The 20,360-nt window shown below is 32.5% G+C and overlaps 1 protein-coding gene across 5 annotated transcripts in view; it reads left to right on the forward strand.

Annotated features, from left to right (window-relative positions):
- EXOC6 (exocyst complex component 6) overlaps positions 1 to 20,360 on the forward strand; it is a 200,616-nt gene that overhangs the window by 163,475 nt on the left and 16,781 nt on the right. For 3 of the 5 annotated variants that reach the window (XM_051981659.1, XM_051981660.1, XM_051981661.1), the window contains one exon: positions 19,569 to 19,681. In XM_051981659.1, the coding sequence (XP_051837619.1) occupies positions 19,569 to 19,681 (113 nt within the window). Of the gene's footprint in view, positions 1 to 19,568; positions 19,686 to 20,360 lie in introns of those variants that run through there. The other 2 variants (XR_007951154.1, XM_051981662.1) reach the window with 2 other exon arrangements.

A 20,360-nucleotide genomic window follows, 5' to 3' on the forward strand; every position in this document is an offset into this window, starting at 1 on the left:
GGGTCACATAATCAGTGCGTGTCTGAGGCCAGATTTTAATTCAGATCTTCCTGGCCAGGTCCATCATACTATGTATGCACTGAGACACTTAGCTGCCTCTCATCAGTAGGGTTAGTATGTGCATACACACACACACACACACACACACACACACAGCTATATGTCTGTCTCTCTATGTATCTGTCCTGCTTATTTCTAATACCTTCTGCAATTTTTTGTATTTTCTTTTGGATATTTATAAATGTCTATAGCAATACCCATATGTTTATATTTTTAATGATAGTAACTATAGATGAATAATGAACTCGTCCAGAATTTTTTAAAAATCATATTGCATTTAGGAAATTATACAGTGCTTTTATTGATCATAGATTTATCTTTGCAAAAGGTCAATTGTTTTTAATACTAATATTCTTAGCATTATTTTGTGACTCTAAGTAGTGTAATACCACAGTCTTTAAAGTATTAAAGTTGAAAATTGAAAAGGAGACTTTTCATCTTCCTAACCCCTACTTCAGCAAAATACTCAGATTCACACCAGACCAAGTAGTGATAATGAAATCCAATGAGAAACTATAGTAAGTGACTTCTTCCACCTGAAAGCTACATGATGGAGATTCTTCAGCAAGGTGATTGCCAGTTTGACCCAGAGTCCAGGCAAATAAAGCTTGCCAGTTTATGTCTTAAGACCCAAGATCAGAAGTATCTCTGAAAAAGTCCCGTTGTTGGGAAGCATATATAAATGTATCAAACCAATGTCAAAATATCTACCCATTAGCTACAGTTTGATATTTGCTATATGATGTTTATTTAATGAAAACCAAATGTACTTTAGAGATCATTTAGTCTAATTTATCTTACTGATCTAGAAACTGAGACTTAAAGAGGTTGTGACTTTCTTCAGTACCTAAAGGAGGTTTTTTGCATCTCTTATTAAAAATTAAATTATAAGAAGATTTTAGAAAGATTTTAGAACTAAGGCACCAAACTAATAATAGTATTGCAAGAAACATGGGGACTTAGGTATGTTACTTCCATTACCTACTTAGAATAGTTGGCCTTTCCCAATATTTTAAATGTTTTCAATCAAAATTATAATATTTTCCAAACATTCTAAAACAAAATAAATATAAAATTTTATACCAGATTTAGAATATTTGTTGAATGTCTCTTTAAAACAAGATCATATTTAGAATATTTGTTGAATGTATGTTTAGATCTCTTTAAAGATTACTACAACATATCTTTTTTGCTTTGATTTTCAAATTTATTCATTTTTAACATTTACTTGTCTAAGATTTTGATTTCCATTTTTTCTCCCTCTCTTTCCCAACTTGACAGTCAATCTAGCATAGGTTATTCATATATAATCACGTTAAACTTATTTCCACATTAGTCATGTTGTGTTGTGAAAGAAGAATCAGAACAAAGGGGGGAAAAACCATGAAATAGAAAAACAGTAGAAAAAGTGAAAATAGTATGTGTCAATCTGCATTCAGACTCCATAGTTTTTGTTTGTTTGTTTGTTTGTTTTTTCCCATCATGAGTCTTTTGGAATCATCTTAGGTCATTGTATTGCTAAGAAGAACAAAGTCTGTCAAAGTTGATCATCCACATTATGTTGCTGTTACTATGTACAATATTCTCCTGGTTCTGCTCATTTCACTCGGCAGCAGTTCGTGTTAAGTCTTTCTATGTTTTTCTGAAATCCTCCTGCTTATCATTTCTTATAGAACAGTGGTATACAACATAGTGTAATTTGCACAAAATAGGAAGTTTTAGTTTTCTGTGAATTACAACTCAGCAGATCTTTATTCTGATTTATTGTTGACTTTAATTTCTCTTCTTCCTTCTCATCTTCACAGTAACTATCATCTTCACCATCCTCTTCTTTCTGTTCATCATCCATCCTTGGCATCCATTCTTGTCCTACTCATTCTCCTTATCTTCCTTTTCTTTTTTCCCCTTTTCCTCTTTCTTTTATTCCTAATAACCTTCATCTGCATCATCTTTTTCATTTTCTTCCTTTTTCTACTCTTACTCCTTTTTTTAAGCTTCATCTTTCTAATTTTCCTTATATTAATCTTCATCTTCATCATTTTGCTCTTTTTCCCTTCATTCCCTTTTATTTTTGCTCTCTTCTTTCTTATTTTTGTCCTCATTATCATTAACATCATTAATAAACAGCTAATGAATTCCATATAGAACTCTATGTTAGCCTAATTTAAAATAATAAACAATGATGCAATAGACCTTTCTTTTCAGTCAATGTGAAATATTTATAAAGCATCAATGGAAATATTTGTTTTAATTTGATGACATAACCTAATTTGTTTAAAAACATGTTGGACATTCCAGTATTTACTTCCTATATAGTACACAATACAAAACCATAATGAGATTGAAATACAAATAGATTTTAACTCTAGTGGCTCCAATTATAGCCATAATAAAGCAAATCTATATATGTATGCTTGGTAAATCTATCTTCCTGCTCTCCCTTAATTTATCTCTAAAAATTGCGACTGGTCTGTTTGATGTAAGGGCCATGGATCTTAACCCATAACTGCTGCTTAGTTTTTTCCTCTGGTCATTTGGAAGTTTGTATGAGAAGAATCTTGTATTAATCAAAATATTACACTGTTGCCATTATTGCCATGTCACAGCAGGTTAGAATTAGCTAAGCACTAGACTCCAAAGTAGATCTCATTTTCATACCAAGAACTCCTTCCTTTAAAAAATCAGCTTCAATGTATTTTGATAACTGCCCCCCTTTTTTTTTTGTTAATTATGCCTTCAGGCTGTGGAAAGACAGCATTTATCTGTTGAAACAGACTAAGCAGCAAGTGTTCTGACATGTTTATCAGGCAAATTATACCTGACAAAATGGTAATTACACATACAGTCAGATCTGGAAATAACTGGATGATTAGGGGTTAATAAAATGTCTAGCAAAACTGAAGGCCTCTTTAGGTTCAAACAAAGTCATCTAAAGTCAATTAAAATTCATTTCCTTCTAATTGTTTGAATGAATATTATACACACAAAAAAAGATTCAATAGGCTTAGTGGAGTAAAAGTTTAAAATGCCCCTAGCATTAAATTCTAACAAAGTCTTCAGAACTTCCTGTATCACCAACAGATAGTCACTTGTTAATCAAATTAGTTCTAGTTATATGCAAGCATTATATAACTATATCCTTTCTTGCCCACTGAATATTTCATATTTTGAAACTAAAATTTTATCTATATGTTTTGTTTTTATATCATCTGCATTTGCTAATATATTCCTTCCTCTTCCACTCCCAAAAAAAAACATCCCTTAGGATGTCTTGAACGTGTTTATTTAGAAATATCTTGATAAAGAAACATAATTCTTTTTTCTCCTTTAATTGTAGATACAGTGTGTGAAACACAATGATTAATATAGTGAAATGTATTTTCTGGATATTGATTTTTATACAGTATCTTTTTTTTCTACTATTTAAACTGATATTTTTATCTTATAATTTTCGTCATCCAAAAGGTTTTTCTTCAAAATTACTTTATCCTGATGCTTCACAAGAGAACAATATTTTATTTTAAAACTAGGCCAAATTAAAAAGTTCAAAAAGATAAAACACATTAAAATATAAATTAATTTCATATAGATTTTTTAGTCATTCCATCTTTAAAAGTTTCAGTTTCTTTTGAAACCAGATTCTTATACTTACCAAAATGAATATGGTTGAGAAAATTAATAGGTGTTTAATTTTAATTTATAGAAACATTTTTAGACTCTATATAATTTATTTAATTTTAATTTATAGAAACTTTTTTAGACTATATAATTTATGTGTATCTTCAGCTAGTAGCACAAAACAAACAGCTCACCTATATCATGAAACAATGCCAGTTGACAGAAACAATAGTGGATCTTGCTCACCTTGACGTTCAACATTTGTTTACTCAAATTGAAATCATTTGTGTAGACTGTGTTAAATAACCATTAAATAAAATTCACTATCAATTACTGTAAAAAAAAATCTTGATAACTATATTTCAAAGTAGTTGGCTTTCTTTGTAATCCTATGGATTTTATTTTATGTATTTAAAAACATTCTGAGAAGGGATCTATGGATTTCACCAAAGACAGTCCATGACATTAAAATATTAAGAACTCTCTGCTTTATAACTTAGAAGGAAGCAAAATCAATAAAAACTACACACACACACACACACACACACACACACACACACACACATATCTGACATTCTGGTCAGTTTTTCCACATCCATACTCTCCTACCTCTGCCAAGACATGGGAAAGAAGATGATTTCTCATCTCTTTTTTGAGGCCAAGTTCCATCATTATAATTTCTTAGTATTCATATTCTTTTTTCCCCTCTCTCTATCGCAATCAATGTGTATATTGATTTCTTGATTTTGTTTCCTTCCATTTATATCAGTCTTCAGGTAAATACAAGGCAACTGTATTAATTATGTTTGCTGCTTTTTTTCCCCCATCACAGTAAAACTATTATATTGTTCCACATATTCTATAATTTGTTTAGCTCTTCCTCATTTATGAATTCACATTGTTTTCAGCCTTTTTCCAACAAAGAAAGTGCTGCCATAAATTGTTGGTATACAGTGCCCTTTTTGTCATTGATATCCTTTCATATATGCCTCACAGTGGAATTTTTGGGTTAAGAGATATAGTCATTTTAATCATTTGCATAATTCCAAATTGCTTTTTTAAATGGTTAGACTAACTCATAGCTACACCCATAATATATTAGTATGCCTATTATGTGACTTTAATTGCCTTTAAGAATACAAAAAAAAAATTAGATCTCATAGCATTTTCTTATGCATATCTTCTAATCTAATTCTAACTAATATTGTCGTTTATCATCTCTATTACATTGTAAACTTCTTTAGTGACTTTTAGAGCAAGAACATTTGCCTTATTTATTTTTGTGTTTTTCCTAGGACTTTGCACTATGAATTTGTAAATGTTTTATAAGTGCTTGTTGAATGAATGGATGACTGGAAAAAGCTCTCTTCCTAGTTTCTCCTAATCTCTCTCTTTTTCCACTATCTCTCTTGATATGCAGACACTTATGAATGTATATTTACTGGAAAATAACTAAGTATCCAGTCTAGGCAAGTTGCGGCACAAGATTATTAAATTTGATCTAGCCATTCACTAAAGGCACATATATCACATAGGTGATAATTGCCTTTTAAAAGTTTTTTTCCTCTCTGTCTAATACTGCCAGAGAAACATTTTAATATAGACTGAATTTGATACTTCTGTTTAATTTCACTTAATATAGCTATCTTTTAAGTTCCATTTTATAATACACATTGAAAGAAGTTTTTCAACAAAAAGTCATCAGAGATGTTTGTAATCATTTTCAAAGTCTCTAAAGTCAAATCTATTTAACTCTACTTAAAAATTGCATGGCTCAGTTTATAGAAAACTTTATCTTAGATTTTGGCTTCCTAAATTTGCCAGTTATCTCATTTGAAAAATTTAGAAAACAAATGACATACCCACATACACAAATTACTTAAAAATGCTTCTTTTCTCCCTAATCTCTCTTCATATTCATGTTGTAGAGAATGTAAAACATAAAACAAAAACAGAAAACACATTTTTACCTGCATCACTTGCTTTTAATGACTTATGGAACATGCTTTAGTGTCTAGAAATGTTTATATAAAATTCTTAATTGACTTGCTTTTTCAAGTGTTCATTGATTCTTATTCAGTCTTTCTTTGTTCTTTGAATTCAATCAAAGCCCATTATTTGAATAAATCTAATTTCTTCAAGTGTTCATTGAAACAAAATGTCTCATCTGAATCTCCTTTTAACTAGTTTATATCAGAGATATTACAAAAACATGGGGCATTTCTTAAATTAGGGATATTTTGTGAACAATTAACATAATCACAAAAATGTAATCATGTCCAATAAGATATTTACAAAAAATTTGATACATTTATAAGAATACTTTATTTCAAGGTCCTTATGTGTAAACTGAAATTAATATTTTACTGATTGAAGAAATATTGTACATCCTATTCTCCTATAAGATATCATGAATGGACAAGGAATTAGATGAAGAATTGGATAGGAAGAGAAAATTGGAAATTTGTGTAATATTTTTAATGCCTTTGGAAAATTGTGTAATATTTTTAATGCCTTCTCCCAACCCCCTGCAATTCTTTCCTGAAACTAAAGTCCATCTTTTTAATGTGATTATCCTTCTAGGGATATTGTACTGCCAAACAAGTTAAATTGTGGGTTACCCAAAGGGCAATGGAAAAGCACATGGTGGGAATGAGTAGGCTATAATATATTACAAATTTTAAAAAATTGTACCAGAGAAGCCGTGGTAATGTGTATCACCAAAGAGATATATTAGAGGAAGAAGTTATTTACTTATGTTGTAAGAGTGAAGATCATCATGAAACAGTTCTTGTGATCTACTAGTGTTCACATAATGTCAAGTGAGATACAGGAAAGATTTTCCCCTCCTCACAAGGATATTGAGTAGAACTCTCTGGTGGATTACTAGAACGATAAGAGTTGCTAGGATGATGATGATAATAATACTAACATTTCTATAATACCTACTGTGTACTGTGCTAAGTACTTTACAAATATTATCTCATTTGGTCCTCCTAACAACCCTGGGAAGTCAGCACTATTATTATTCCCATTTTATATTTGAAGAAACTGAAGCAATCAGGTTAAGTGACTTGTCCAAGGTCACACAGTAAGTGACCAAGGCCAATTTTAAACTCAGGTCTTCTTGACTGTAGCCCAGCATTCTATCCATTATGGTACATAGTTGAAATTACATGAATCTATGCCCTTTAAGGGAATACTCAAATAAATGATATCATAGATCCACTGATATATTCACCTGATGCATTATAAAGATGACTGTTACTATATAGGACCTATGATTGAGAATTTCATTCTTTAAATGGTTTGGCTTTGATGCACTTTGAGAGTGTTTTCTCACTCCATTAGTCTTTGCACACCCCCATCCAAGAAACCTGGAAAAAGTATGTACCCAAGGGAATTTGGTCACCATCTGATATATTTGTATCAATAGGCATCTATTTTAATAAAAGAAAAGTTGAGAGGCTTGTGGACCAACAGTATATTAATCAATTATGAGGCCAAAGAATTTGTTGTAGTTCCCTGTCATATGTAAAAGGAACTAAATACTTTCAAAGACAAAAAAAAAGTATGTACTCAGTATACTGAGCTTGGCTTCTTACTTGTAAGTATACCAGTCTTTCATATTACTGAAAAAAGTAAATTTTATTGAAAGAATGGGAAAACGGAACAGAAACCCTCCACTATGCTCTCCTTGCCCAGAGATATATGTAAATTCCTGGTCATTTACAGCCCTTGATAATAGTTCTGAATCAGAGACCACTCTCTAGCAAATCAAATAAGAACTCCAAAAATTTGAGGGATTTCAAAATAAGAATATTTGATCAGTTTATCCTGCCATTTCAAATCCTTCATTTGTCAACAAATGCCTCTCCAAATGAGTGATTTTGTGGTAACCCTGTACTCACCTTCAGGAGTGGAAAAGGAACTCTATATACAAGACTTAAATGTTCAGTTACAAACAACCAACACCTTAAGAAAGCTAGAAAGGAAATTATGATGCTGCAGTCCTCTACATTTATGAATTGGGATGATGGTATGATAGCTTTGAAAGTGGCTTCCAAGTTTCTCTTTTATATAGAAATGGTCCTGTCTCTAATTAGTAGTATAAATGTTTCCTCCTTTTTGAGTGGTTCCAGGATGACAGTTTATAAAGATCAAAGGAACATTTGCTGCTTCCATTTTAGATCTATATTTGATTAAGGGAGATGAGAGAATAAAAGTACAGTATTCCCTGACTTATGCAGGGCCTCCTGATAAGGAACTTATCTATAATAATGAGTGCTATGAGACAGCATAGGATGAGGTAGACTTTTTCTCTGTGAAATTACTATTAAGAAAAGAGAGACCTTGGTTAGTGTTAGGAGTGGAAACAAGAAGCAAGGAATAATTAGCACTTATAGGATGTGTGCCAATTGCCTTAACAAGTTTCAGGAGACTTTCAAATGAGGAATCAAAAGCCTAACAAAAGTGCTCATGGGTTTCTTGATTCTGTGATTCTGCATGTGAAATTCTAACTTGGATTCATTAGGAGAGAAGGAATAAACTTCTTCCATACAGAGATACTAATGAGATAAAATCTTTATTAATATAGCTATACTTAAGTGTTTATGTGCATGTTTAGATTTTTTAGCAAGCAATCTTCACTTGCATTCCTCAGAGTGAAGGATAGTATTCAAAGTGAGAAAATTCTAAGAAGGAAAACCATATATGTATAATAGAAAGAGGTATAGAGCTGAAGTGCTCTCTCTTTTTCTCTCTCTCCCTCCTCTCCCCCTCTCCCCCTCTCTTCTTCTCCCCTCCCCTCCATTCCTCTCCCCTTCTCTTCCTTTCTCTCCCCTCCCCTCCCCTTCTCTCTCCTCTCCTCTCTTTTCTCTTCCTCTCTCTCTCTCTTCCCTCCTTTTCTTCTTGTCTCTCTCCCCATTTCGCTCCTTCTTCTCACCTCTCTTCCATGCTGTACTTTATAGTTTCTTATCAACTACATTATTGCTGACAGCACTTGGCTCCAGATTTTACCCTACTTTAGTGGACTGGCAAAGCCCCTGAGCTTTCTCTATGAAGCACTTTTGTCTCTGATCATCGTGCATTGTCTTCACCACTAAGAGAAAAACCTCAAGAGTTCTCTTTTTTCTGATAATACCAGATCAGAGACTTCATAATAAAGCTACTTCCTATTGTCCTACATTATTCCTGTCATAATAATTTGCCTGGGAGCAAGGTCTCATATAACTTCCAATTACATGCGAATACCCTTTATGAATTCCATGTTCAGATAGTGTGAGCACAAATTTTGATGGTGAAATTCCTTGAATAGATAAATGCCTTCTTTTGTCACTTATACAAAATTTAAGAAAGTACTTCACCTGCTCTTTTGTTAAATCTCTTAACTATGTAGGTAGAACTATTCAGATCTCCAGAGCCATAACTAACATCTGTTACCATAGGCTAACCACACTAAAGTCACTCTCAAATCAACTTAAAACAAATTGGGAGAAGAGGAGGGGATGCTGGAGAACTATTTACTCATTATAATGCAGTTATTAACAAAGAGGAGAAATAGCTTTTTAGTTTAACTTATTATTTTTGCTAACAAGGTGCTAAGCTCCTAGTTAGTAATGCTGTATTCTCTTACTTATTGAAGAAGTATTTGTTAAATTTGTGTAACCTCTAAATTGCAGGGCCCTGAGACAAAATCCTGGAGGCTCTACTCTACTTCTAGCTTTTGCACATCACCCAAAGCTTATCAGTAATCTCTTCTAGTCACTAGCCTTTCCAAAGATTGACTTCTGTTTTTATCAATTCTCAGCCAATACAATTCCACAGATCAATACCATTTCTCAAGTCAGATTGCTAGGAGAAGAGAAGAATTCATATTTGCATACATACACATTGCATGAGGCAGATATATGCATACCTGTTCAGTCAGGTATTATTTCACATACAAAAATATAGTATTGTAGGTAAATAGTTACAGGGAGAGATTCCATCGATATAAATATTTTATGTCCATACACAACAAAAATCAAGAGGAGTTACCAATACCAGAAATGCTAGCTTTTCTTACTACAGGCCAGCTGATTTATCTTAGTTTGTCAGTGGAAAACAAAAAGGATTCCCAAATATTATGAAAGAATTATAGGCTCTGAGTGGGGATAATCTTGTGAGGACATATTCCAACTTCTATCTGCTCAAGAATCCTTTCTGCAACATTCCCAATAGGTCGTTATTCTATCTTCATTTGAAAACTTCTGTTAAGATCTCACTCTCACAATGCATCCCATTCCTTTTGGATAGTTCTGTTACTAAGTTTTTTCCTAAAGCCTAACAAAAAATGCCTCTTCAAAAATGCCATTCTTGGTTCCTAGTTCTGCTCTCTATAGCCAAACAGAATAAGCCTAATCCCCTTCCAAGTGACAGCTCTTCAAATACTTGAAAACAGCTATCATGTTTCTACTAAGTGTTGTCAACTTCACGCTAAACATCCCTAATTGCTTCAGCCAGTCCTCATATGGCATAATTTCAAGGCCCTTCACCATCCTGTTTACCCTTCTTTGGATACTCTCCAGTTTGTTAATGTCCTTTCTAAATTTGGTTGCCAGAATAGAATACAATAATTCAGAAAGGGTCTGACCAGATTAAAGTACTATGATTGTCATCTCCAGTGTTCTGGATTCCAAGCATCTAAATGCAGCATACATTTACATTTTTGGTTGTTAGATTACACAATTAAGCTTTTATTTCACTCAAATACAGATTTTTTTTGGATAAATTGTTTTTCAGTTATATTTCTGAATATCCTGTACTCATGATAGTTGTTTTTTTTTTTTTTTAACCCAAGGGTAAGATCTTATTAAATTCTATCTTAACTAGATTCAAGCCATCATTTTAGTCCCTTTATACTTCTTTAGTACTAACTATATCCTTTTTACATGCTCTCAGTTTTGCATCTTGTAATCGATGTCATGTTTGCTTTCGTCTAAGACACTATGCCATGTTTACTTTCAACTAAGACATAGTTAAAGAAAAAAAGGTTAAACAGTTTAGGGCTAAGGACAGATTACTAAATATGACATTAGAGACTTTCCTCCAAATTGACCATAAACCATTACTTAATACTTTGTGGACCAAGTCATTTATCAGAAAAAAAAAATGCTATGTTTCATTACATTCATATACCATAACTTATTCAGCCATTTTCCAACTGATGAACATCCACTCAGTTTCCAGTTTCTTGCCACTACAAAAAGGGCTGCTAGAAACATTTTTGCACATATGGGACCTTTTCCCTCTCCTTAAACAGACCCAGTAGAAACACTGCTGGGTCAAAGGGTATGGACAATTTGATAGCCATTTGGGCATAGTTCCAAATTGCTCTCCAGATGTGCTCACTTTGGCAGCACATATACTAAAATTGGAACCTAATTGCTCTCCAGAATGGTCAGTCACTTCCCTATTCTACCAATCAGTATCCCAGTTTTCCCACATCTCCTCCAACATTTATTATTATCTTTTCCTGTCATCTTAACCAATCTGAGAGGTGTAAAGTAGCATCTCAAAGTTGTCTTAGTTTGCATTTCTCTAAATCAGAATTTTTTCACATGACTAGAAGTGGATTTAATTTCTTTGTCTGAAAATTGTTCATAATCTTTGACAATTTATCAGTTGGAGGATGACTTGAATTCATATAAATTTGAGTCAGTTCTCTGCATATTTTAGAAATGAGGCCTTTATCAGAAACACTGGCTATAAAATTTTTTCCTAGCTTTTTGCTTCCCTTCTAATCTTGTCTGCATTGCCTTTGTTTGTGCAAAACATTTTTAATTTAATGTAACTAAAATTATCTATTTTGCATTTCATAATGTTCTCCAATTCTTTTTTTGTCATAAATTCCTCCCTTCTCCAAATTATCCTTTTTAAAAAATCATAGCTGAAAGTTATTTTTTGTTAAAGCTTTTTAATTTTCAAAAATTACGCACGAATAATTTTGCAATAACCCTTACAAAACCATGTGATCCAATTTCCCCCTTTCTCCTTTCCCCTGTTCCTTGTCCTAGATAATAAGTAATCCAATATATGTTAAACATAGTAAAATATATATTAAATCCAATATGTGCATATATATTTATACAACTATCTTGCTACACACGAAAAATCAAAAAGGAAAAAAATGAGAAAGAAAATAAAATGCAAGCAAACAACAACAAAAAGTGAAAATGCTATGTTGTGATCCACACTTAGTTCCCCAGTCCTCTCTCTCTGGGTGTAGATGGTTTTCCTCATCACGAGATCATTGGAATTGATCTGAATTATCTCATTGTTAAAAAGAACCATGTTCATCAGAATTGATCATCACATAATCTTCTTGTTGCTGTGTACAATTTTATTTATTTATTTTTCTTTTTTTATTATAGCTTTTTATTTACAAGATATATGCATGGGTAATTTTTCAGCATTGACAGTTGCAAAACCTTTAGTTCCAATTTTCCCCTCCTTCCTCCCACCCCTTCCCCAGATGGCAGGTAGACCAATACATCATTAATATGTTAAAGTATATGTTAAATACAATATATGTATACATGTCCATACAGTTATTTTGCTGCACAAGAAGAATTGGACTTTGAAATGGTATACAAAATTGCCTGTGAAGGAAATCAAAAATGCAGGTGGACAAAAATAGAGGGATTGGGAATTTTATGTAGTGGTTCACACTCATTTCCCAGAGTTCTTTCACTGGGTGTAGCTGGTTCAATTCATTACTGTTCTATTGGAACTGATATGGTTCATCTCATTGTTGAAGAGGGCACCGTCCATCAGAATTGATCATCATATAGTATTGTTGTTGAAGTATATAATGAAATGAGCTGGTCCTGCTCATTTCACTCAACATCAGTTCATGTACGTCTCTCCAGGCCTTTCTGAAATCATCCTGTTGGTCATTTCTTACAGAACAATAATATTCCATAACATTCATATACCACAATTTATTCAGCCATTCTCCAATTGATGGGTATCCACTTAGTTTCCAGTTTCTAGCCACTACAAAAAGGGCTGCCACAAACATTCTTACACATACATGTCCCTTTCCCTTCTTTATGATCTTTTTGGGATATAAGCCTAGTAGTAACACTGCTGGATCAAAGGGTATGCACAGTTTGATAACTTTTTGAGCATAGTTCCAAATCACTCTCCAGAATGGCTAGATGTATTCACAATTCCACCAACAATGTATCAGTGTCTCAGTTTTCCCACATCCCCTCCAACATTCTGTATTATCTTTCCTGTCATTTTACCCAATCTGATAGGTGTGTCTCTCTAACATTTTAGTTGTGCTCATGAAAAAAATGTCAATTTAAATAAAAGATTAAATTTAATAATTTTTGTACTATCCATTTTGGAATTTGAACCATTATTAAAGTGTGTCCCTAGTCAGTAAGTACAGTTGTTGTATACCATCATCATATGGCAAAGTTTTTTTTTTGTTGTTTTGTTTTTTAAATTCTGCTTATGTGACTCAAGAAACTGAACCTTATTAATTTGTTTCATGGCCATATTAGTCTTGAAAAAGTAGAGTACCAAGTTGCTGAATTCTGCTGTTGTGTCCTGTGTGTAGTAAGAGGGCCAGTGTTTTATATAAGATATCCTACACAAGTGCATCCTTTATGGGATGCCAAGCTCTGGGGCTTTAGGTAGCCAGATGGCATCATAAAAACACTCAGGAGTCAAGGCACAGAAAGAGAGGTGGAAAGAGACAAAGAAAAGATTTCCTCATAAAATTATGCCTGGGACACCTTGCATGTTGCTTAAAATCCTTTTATGTGCTATTGTTGACACATCTGAATTGTTGATTCAATATATATATATAATCAGGTATTTTGAAATGAAAAAAAAAAAAAAAGCTACCTTCCAGATAAGATTGATTCTAGCATTTGATTTCAACATTGTTCAAAGCAGAGCCAATAAGCTGCAAATGTCTTTTCCTGTCTCAGATAACTTGAGAGCAGCTTATTAAGATTAATTTTGTCCTTATCCCTACTCTTCCAAGTGCTACATGATTACCTCAGGTCTGGACATTGGCAAAAGCCATTCCCTAACTTCAGGTCAACTTGATATTTGGAAACATGAATTTAGGGACTTGAGTTGGCCCGTAGGTAACTTTTTACATTTGTTAAAGGAAATCTGGTATTCCTGAGTTGCTTTTCCCTTGAGAGTAGATTAACTGTATTTATTTTTTGCATTGGGTTAATGCCTTGATGTTCTTCAAAGACCTAAAATAAAGAAAGTCAAACCAACTTGAAGAGGAAAACAATCGACTTTTACTAATGCAAAAAGTAATTTTAAAGGCTCCAATCCTCACAAAATCATTTTGCCAAATGCTAAAAGTGCACTTAGGGCCCAGGGTGGCCTCAAAACTCATGTTTCCTAAATATAGACTGGCAGTCATACAAGAGAGAGGAAACTGTTAACTAGGTGAACATGTTGACATCATAACCCAGAGAGGTAAGACATTGATTCCTCATTGATTCAGCTCTTTTGAAAATGCAAATAGGACCACCCATGCAACCATTTCTTTCTTTAAGCTGATCCTTTTGTTAGCAGCTAGCATCACAGCAAGCATCAAGAAATTGAAACATACAATTAACTTGAAAATATTGGCATAAATCCAATTTATATCAAATTAGATATCCAGTGTTTTTTTGAATCCTTTGAGAGAAAAGTTGGGCTACTAAATTCAAATGGTATTCATGATTTTAAATAATGAGATGTTACTTTACTTGACTATTAAAAATAAGCCATTTCTAATACTGATTATTTTGCATTATGAAAGAATTATCAGGTTCTAAGTAATTTTAGTTCCTCTTAGATCATATTAAATACATTCGAACTGGGTGGGATGGATTTTTGTTTTGATTAGGGTATGCTCTTCATCTTTGAATTTGATTTTCTTTTTTTTTCATTTTAAATTTATTTAATCATGTGAATTTTAATCTTAACAAGATGGAGTTTCCCAACCATTACATGAAATTGATTTTCTAATGAATTCACTTGTATAAGCTGGTGTATCCTATTTTTTAAAACAAAAGTATGAAAAAGATTTTTTAAATAAATGATAGTTAATGGCTTATTCATTTTCATGTTGAAGTAGAACTCAAAGCCATTGAATTTTTTTTCAATTTTTTTTAGATGCCTTATCATGGGATATGGCTATTCTAGGATTCTAAAAAGACTACCCCAATAGAATGCAAGGTCTCCCCAGGTTCCAACTTGTTAGAACATATCTCAGTAGAATCCCAATAAAACTGCTTTCTGCTGGCCAGCTCAGATCATCACTAGTAAGCTGGATACTATTATCCAGCAATCATCAACACAGTCCAGACTATGGTAACCTTGTCTGGTGACTGCATAAAAATATTGTGAAGGAATTGAATCACTTCAATCTTGACATTCTATAGAGATGAAACAAAACAAAACAAAAAACAAAATAAAGCTGCTGCTAAATGAAAGGATACTTTTTAAGTTATTCTTGGAGTTTGTAGAGTTGATTTTATTATATATATGTCCAAAGGGAGCAAGAAATATAATTTTATGGAATTATTGGCCATGTTGCAGTACAAGAAGATGACTTCTTGAAAATGCAGAAGCTTCATATCTATACATTAAGAATTCTTTTTTCAAGAAGAAGTATCCAATACCCAAATGACACAATAAATTGATTGCACTCTAATAGACATTGATGTGGAAGCTATCTCAGTCACTTTGTCTTTGTACAATCAGATCACTGATTTAATAGAACAGAATCAAATCAATCTCAGATTTGTTCAAAATAAAAAATTGAAGCAATTCTAGACTGAATGGTTTGACTAAGTGCTGATGCTTTAAAAGAGGGGGTGGTGGCAGCTAGGTAGCACAGTGGATAGAGCACCAGTCTTAAAGTCAAGAGGACCTGAGTTCCAGTCTGATCTCAGACACTTAACACTTCCCAGCTGTGTGATCTGGACAAGTCACTTGACCCCAGTTGCCTCAAGAAAAAAAGGTGGGGGGGGGGAGGATGTATAAAATGATAGATATCAATATTTTCTAAGAATGAGTCTATTCTATTTCCAAAAAATCAGAAACTACCTCAGTCAGCAAATATGTTCTCTCCTTGCCAAGCAGACAGATATAGCAATCAAGGAATAACAGTTTAAAAATAGAGATTTAGTTATAAAATCTCATGGAGAATTATGGTAGAACATATAAGCAGTCTCACCTCGTTAAATTGTGAAAAGTAATAGAAGGAAAAACAAAATTATAGAAAACTTGATAAGAGACCTAATTAAGCCAGCTCATCTCCAAAACATGTAACTAGATAGAAAAGAATAAACAGATAAAAAGGGAAAAGATGTGTGTGTGTAAGTAAAACAAATTTGTTTTTTTCATCTATAACAATGGATTTACATTTATATTTGATCATTGTAGTCTCCAGTGTGCTATGTTGAGAAGTAGAAATTACACTAAAGAAAATAGGTGGAAATAGGAGCTGAGTAAAATTAAGTGCATACTTGCTATATATAGTAGACATTGATACAGGTGACAAAAAATAGAGGTTACCAAATAGCTGGGGAAAAAACCAAATTTTTACTTAAAACAATGATTCAAAACATCAGTAAATGCTAATAAATGACTATTTTATCATTTCTAGAAAATCTTTATTAGGATAACATATATATGTCAGTGACATTATTAATGAAGGTATTATCATCACCAACATATTTTTGGAACATTGTAGGTAGGAATTGAGTTACCATACCTTATCAGTCTTAATTCCTCCATGTACTTTAGCCAAGCTGGATTACTCATCATCCTCTATACATCTACCATATTTCTATTGTTCCCTGTGCCCAAAGTAAGGACTCCTTTCCCACTACCCCAACCTGTTAAATTCATCCTGTCTTTGAAAACCCTATCCAAAGGATACCTTATCCATTAAAAGTCTCCAGATTACCAAAAAATGTTCACCACTAAGATACCTGTATAGTCCTGGTAGTGCTTTCTGAGTGTGAATCATGAAATATACTATCGTAAGGATTACTATTAGAAATATTCCCAGAAAATAATAGAGGCATGGTAGGAAGAAACAGGCTACAGCCTGTTAGAAGGCACTGTTAAAAGATGTATTTGATGTGAAAAGGAGGTGGGCTGGTCATGTAGCAAGAATATACAAAAACATATAATCTAAGTGGAATATTAGTACTCTCAAGAGGTTAAGAGAATGAGAGGAATGACTAGTGCATTGTGAGTAGAACATTTCATGGAGATTTATGGCAAAAGATGGGCAAGAATTGCAAGAAGTAGAAGGTTGCAATCAATATCAGTGAAATACCTACCCCAAATCATAGTTTGATAAAAGCTTCTTTATCATCAAAATTCATTGGATTTTTGTGAATTATCTGTGAATACAGAAATATATAAAATTATTAACATAGGTACCAAAATAGATGAGACTCCTGAGATCACAAGTAATTTGCAAACTTTTAAATATGCCAATTTCTTATCCTAGAAAAGGGTCTTAGGTTACATCTGAAGTTAGTATAGATTCTTATTCATCAAGTTATAGCCTGCCTACTTTATATTGGGGTGAGGAGAATGTAGATAAGATCAACATTAAACCCTTTCAGAAAGATGTCCTTCAGGGTTCTGTACATAAGAAGGCACCTTGTCATAAAATAGAGATAATATTTCATAAAATAACAGTCACTCTGATGGAGGGAAGTGAAGAAAATAAGCATTTATCATGTATCTACTCTCTCTGCCAAGGACTATGCTTAGTACTTTATGAATATTATCTCATTTGATCCTCATAACAACTCTGGAAGGGTGGGTACTATTTTTATCTTTATTCTACAGCTGAGAAAGCTCACAGAGGTTAAAGTCATTTGCCCAGAATTACATCTTTTATAAATGTCCAAGTTAAATTTGAATCAGGTCTTGACTCCAATTCACTGCTCATGGAGCTCAAGTCACTGTGCACCTATCTTTCCCCTAGATTCCTCCCCACTGACTCTAAATTTTATTCACATAAACATACAGTATAGCGATACTGAAGAGATTTAATATACCTCTTAGGAAAAGAAAGCCTTTACATTATGGCTTTTGATTATGCCTATGTATGGAGGTTTTCTGGGAGAGAAATTTCAAAAGGTCTAGTGTCAAACTAAAATAGTAAAGCAATTGATTAACCTTGGTTAACTCATTACTCTACACACCTTTTCTTCATTTTAGGATTATAGAATTAAAACTGGAAGGGATGTTGGTAGATATCAAATCCAATTTTCTCATTTTATAAAATGAGTAAACTGAGGCCTAGAACTTAAATAATGGCACACAGCTCATAAATTATTATAGAGTAATAAAAAATTACAGAGATAGGATTCTAAGATTTTTTTTTTTAATCCACTACGCCATGCTGATGGTTATATTGTTGGTTTTATTTTTTTTTAACTAGTTTAGATTAGACCATTCTTTCTGGTTGTTCAGCTTTGTGGTGTCTTTGCATTTGTATTTTACTCCTTTACAGAAATTATAAAATGGATCTTAATTCTAGTAGTTCCTAGGATCTTTAATTTCTAGATTTTGAACTCGAAGGTACCTTATAGATCATTTAATCGAACCCTCTCATACAAATGTTGCTTTTAGCAAGAAAGTGTCTATCATAAATTTCAAATTGGATACATGACTCTAAAATCATAAAGTACCAAAATATCAAAAGGATTGCTGTAAGATGTTATATCCAAGGGAGAGTGAAGAAAAATAAAATTGTGTTTCCTGTACTTTCTCAAGGAAGAACTTGTTATTTGTAACTTCTTTCGATGTCTTTAATCACACAACAGGTTTTTATCCCCTAAATCAGTGGGTCAGCTCACATATCCTGTGAGTAAATGCAAATGTTTCCTTTCTTCATTTGAAAACAAAACTGACAGGTCTTTACTTATAAAGTAAGTTAAAACAAAAAGAATAATATGAAACCTGAAAGAAGGTAGCAAGTAAAGCATTTAGCTTACTGAAACAATTCAAATGGGGATAGGAAGTTGGTTTTAAATGGCTTAAAGGGGATTAGGGTTTTAAAGTTGGATAAAGAGTTTGGTGCTTTAGTTAGATACTGCATTGGCTTTTAAAAGATTACTTTCATATTTGACAACAGTCCTAACTGTTTATAGTTTATAAAGCAAATAGTCAATTTAAAAAATACTACAGAAAAGTTTTTTTTTTTATTAAAGTTTTGTTTATACAGAATTATCTGTCAGAGTTAACAAGCAATATCTTGAAATCTTTGGTTTCATAATATTACTGAAGATCCATCACCATGGAGAATCCAGCTGGGATTTTTTAATGCACTTAATTGAGATTACCTGAGCTTCTGGTTTAAATTACTTTGGAGAAAATCTAGATGCAACTTTTTTATGAAAGAGAAATATATTTACTTTCTAGAAATCTCAAAAATAATTTAAACTTCCTAGTTAGGAATAGTCAGCAACAACAGGGCTTTATAAATTGTTTTGTTACAGATGGAAAAATATCACAAAAGTGAAATTATTTTACATTTGTAATGTACATTAATGTAAACTAGTATTACTTTACTATGAAATGAGTTTTAATTTAAAAACCTATGACTTATTAGAAAAAATAGCATGTCAATTTTAAATAGTTTTAAATATAGAATGACTCATATTGCAATATGAGATAGATTGTGAATAAAATGTGTGAAATTTGTCCTATTCATTTTCAGTAAAATTAAGCCTATAAAGCATGATGGATAAAGCATGATGTATTTACTATGCATGTTCTGCTATTGGGAAATGGATAAAAGTCGGTTATTTTTTGTTTGCTTCTTTCTTAATTTCTCACATCAGCTTCTTGACCTCTTTATGGTTTGGGACTGGTCTACTTACCTAGCAGATTATGGACAACCAGCCTCTAAATACCTTCGAGTAAATCCAAATACAGCCCTTACTCTTTTGGAGAAGTGAGTATGTATGCTGACAACTTTTTGTTGCATAGTTTAACATTTTAGATTTGGTGACAAAAGCTAAGAATGGGTTAACTTAATATCAATAAAAGGTTTTGTCTTTACTAAGTTCAAGAATGAAATCCCTATCAAGAAACAGAAAGTAAATCTTCCTTTCTCCAATGCTGTGTTTATTTAAATGTTTCTGCTTATTTTGAGATCAACAGCAAATTCTCATCTTGTAGTCTAATCAGACATCTGTTTAACAAGATGTTAGTCTGCGTGAAAAATTGGCATAGGAAACTGGTATAAGAATTGAAAATATTTCAGAGAGGTTTTAAAACAGAATAAAGCAGAGATGTTTGCCAAATATGGCACAAAAATTAGAATATTTTACATCAGTCCTGTCAAATTCTATTGTGCCTGAGGCCTTTCTTTTTCACATTAAATTTTTTGTAGGTCTAAAAATCAGTGGTTTAAAATAACTGAGTTTATATTGATAAATGAAAATATCATACAGCACTTATTTTCAGTTAAAAAAACAGTTTTAATCACTGTTTCCTTCTTAGGATAGGATAAACTTGCTTTTTTTGTCTTTTCGTTTCATTATTATATATTAAACATCATCGATTTGGAGTTAAATTTTTAAATGCCCTTATCCTCTCATAATTCAAAACTCTTATAGTTAATTTATGAA

The sequence above is a fragment of the Antechinus flavipes genome, chromosome 2, assembly GCF_016432865.1.
Source record: "Antechinus flavipes isolate AdamAnt ecotype Samford, QLD, Australia chromosome 2, AdamAnt_v2, whole genome shotgun sequence".
NCBI lineage: Eukaryota > Metazoa > Chordata > Mammalia > Dasyuromorphia > Dasyuridae > Antechinus > Antechinus flavipes.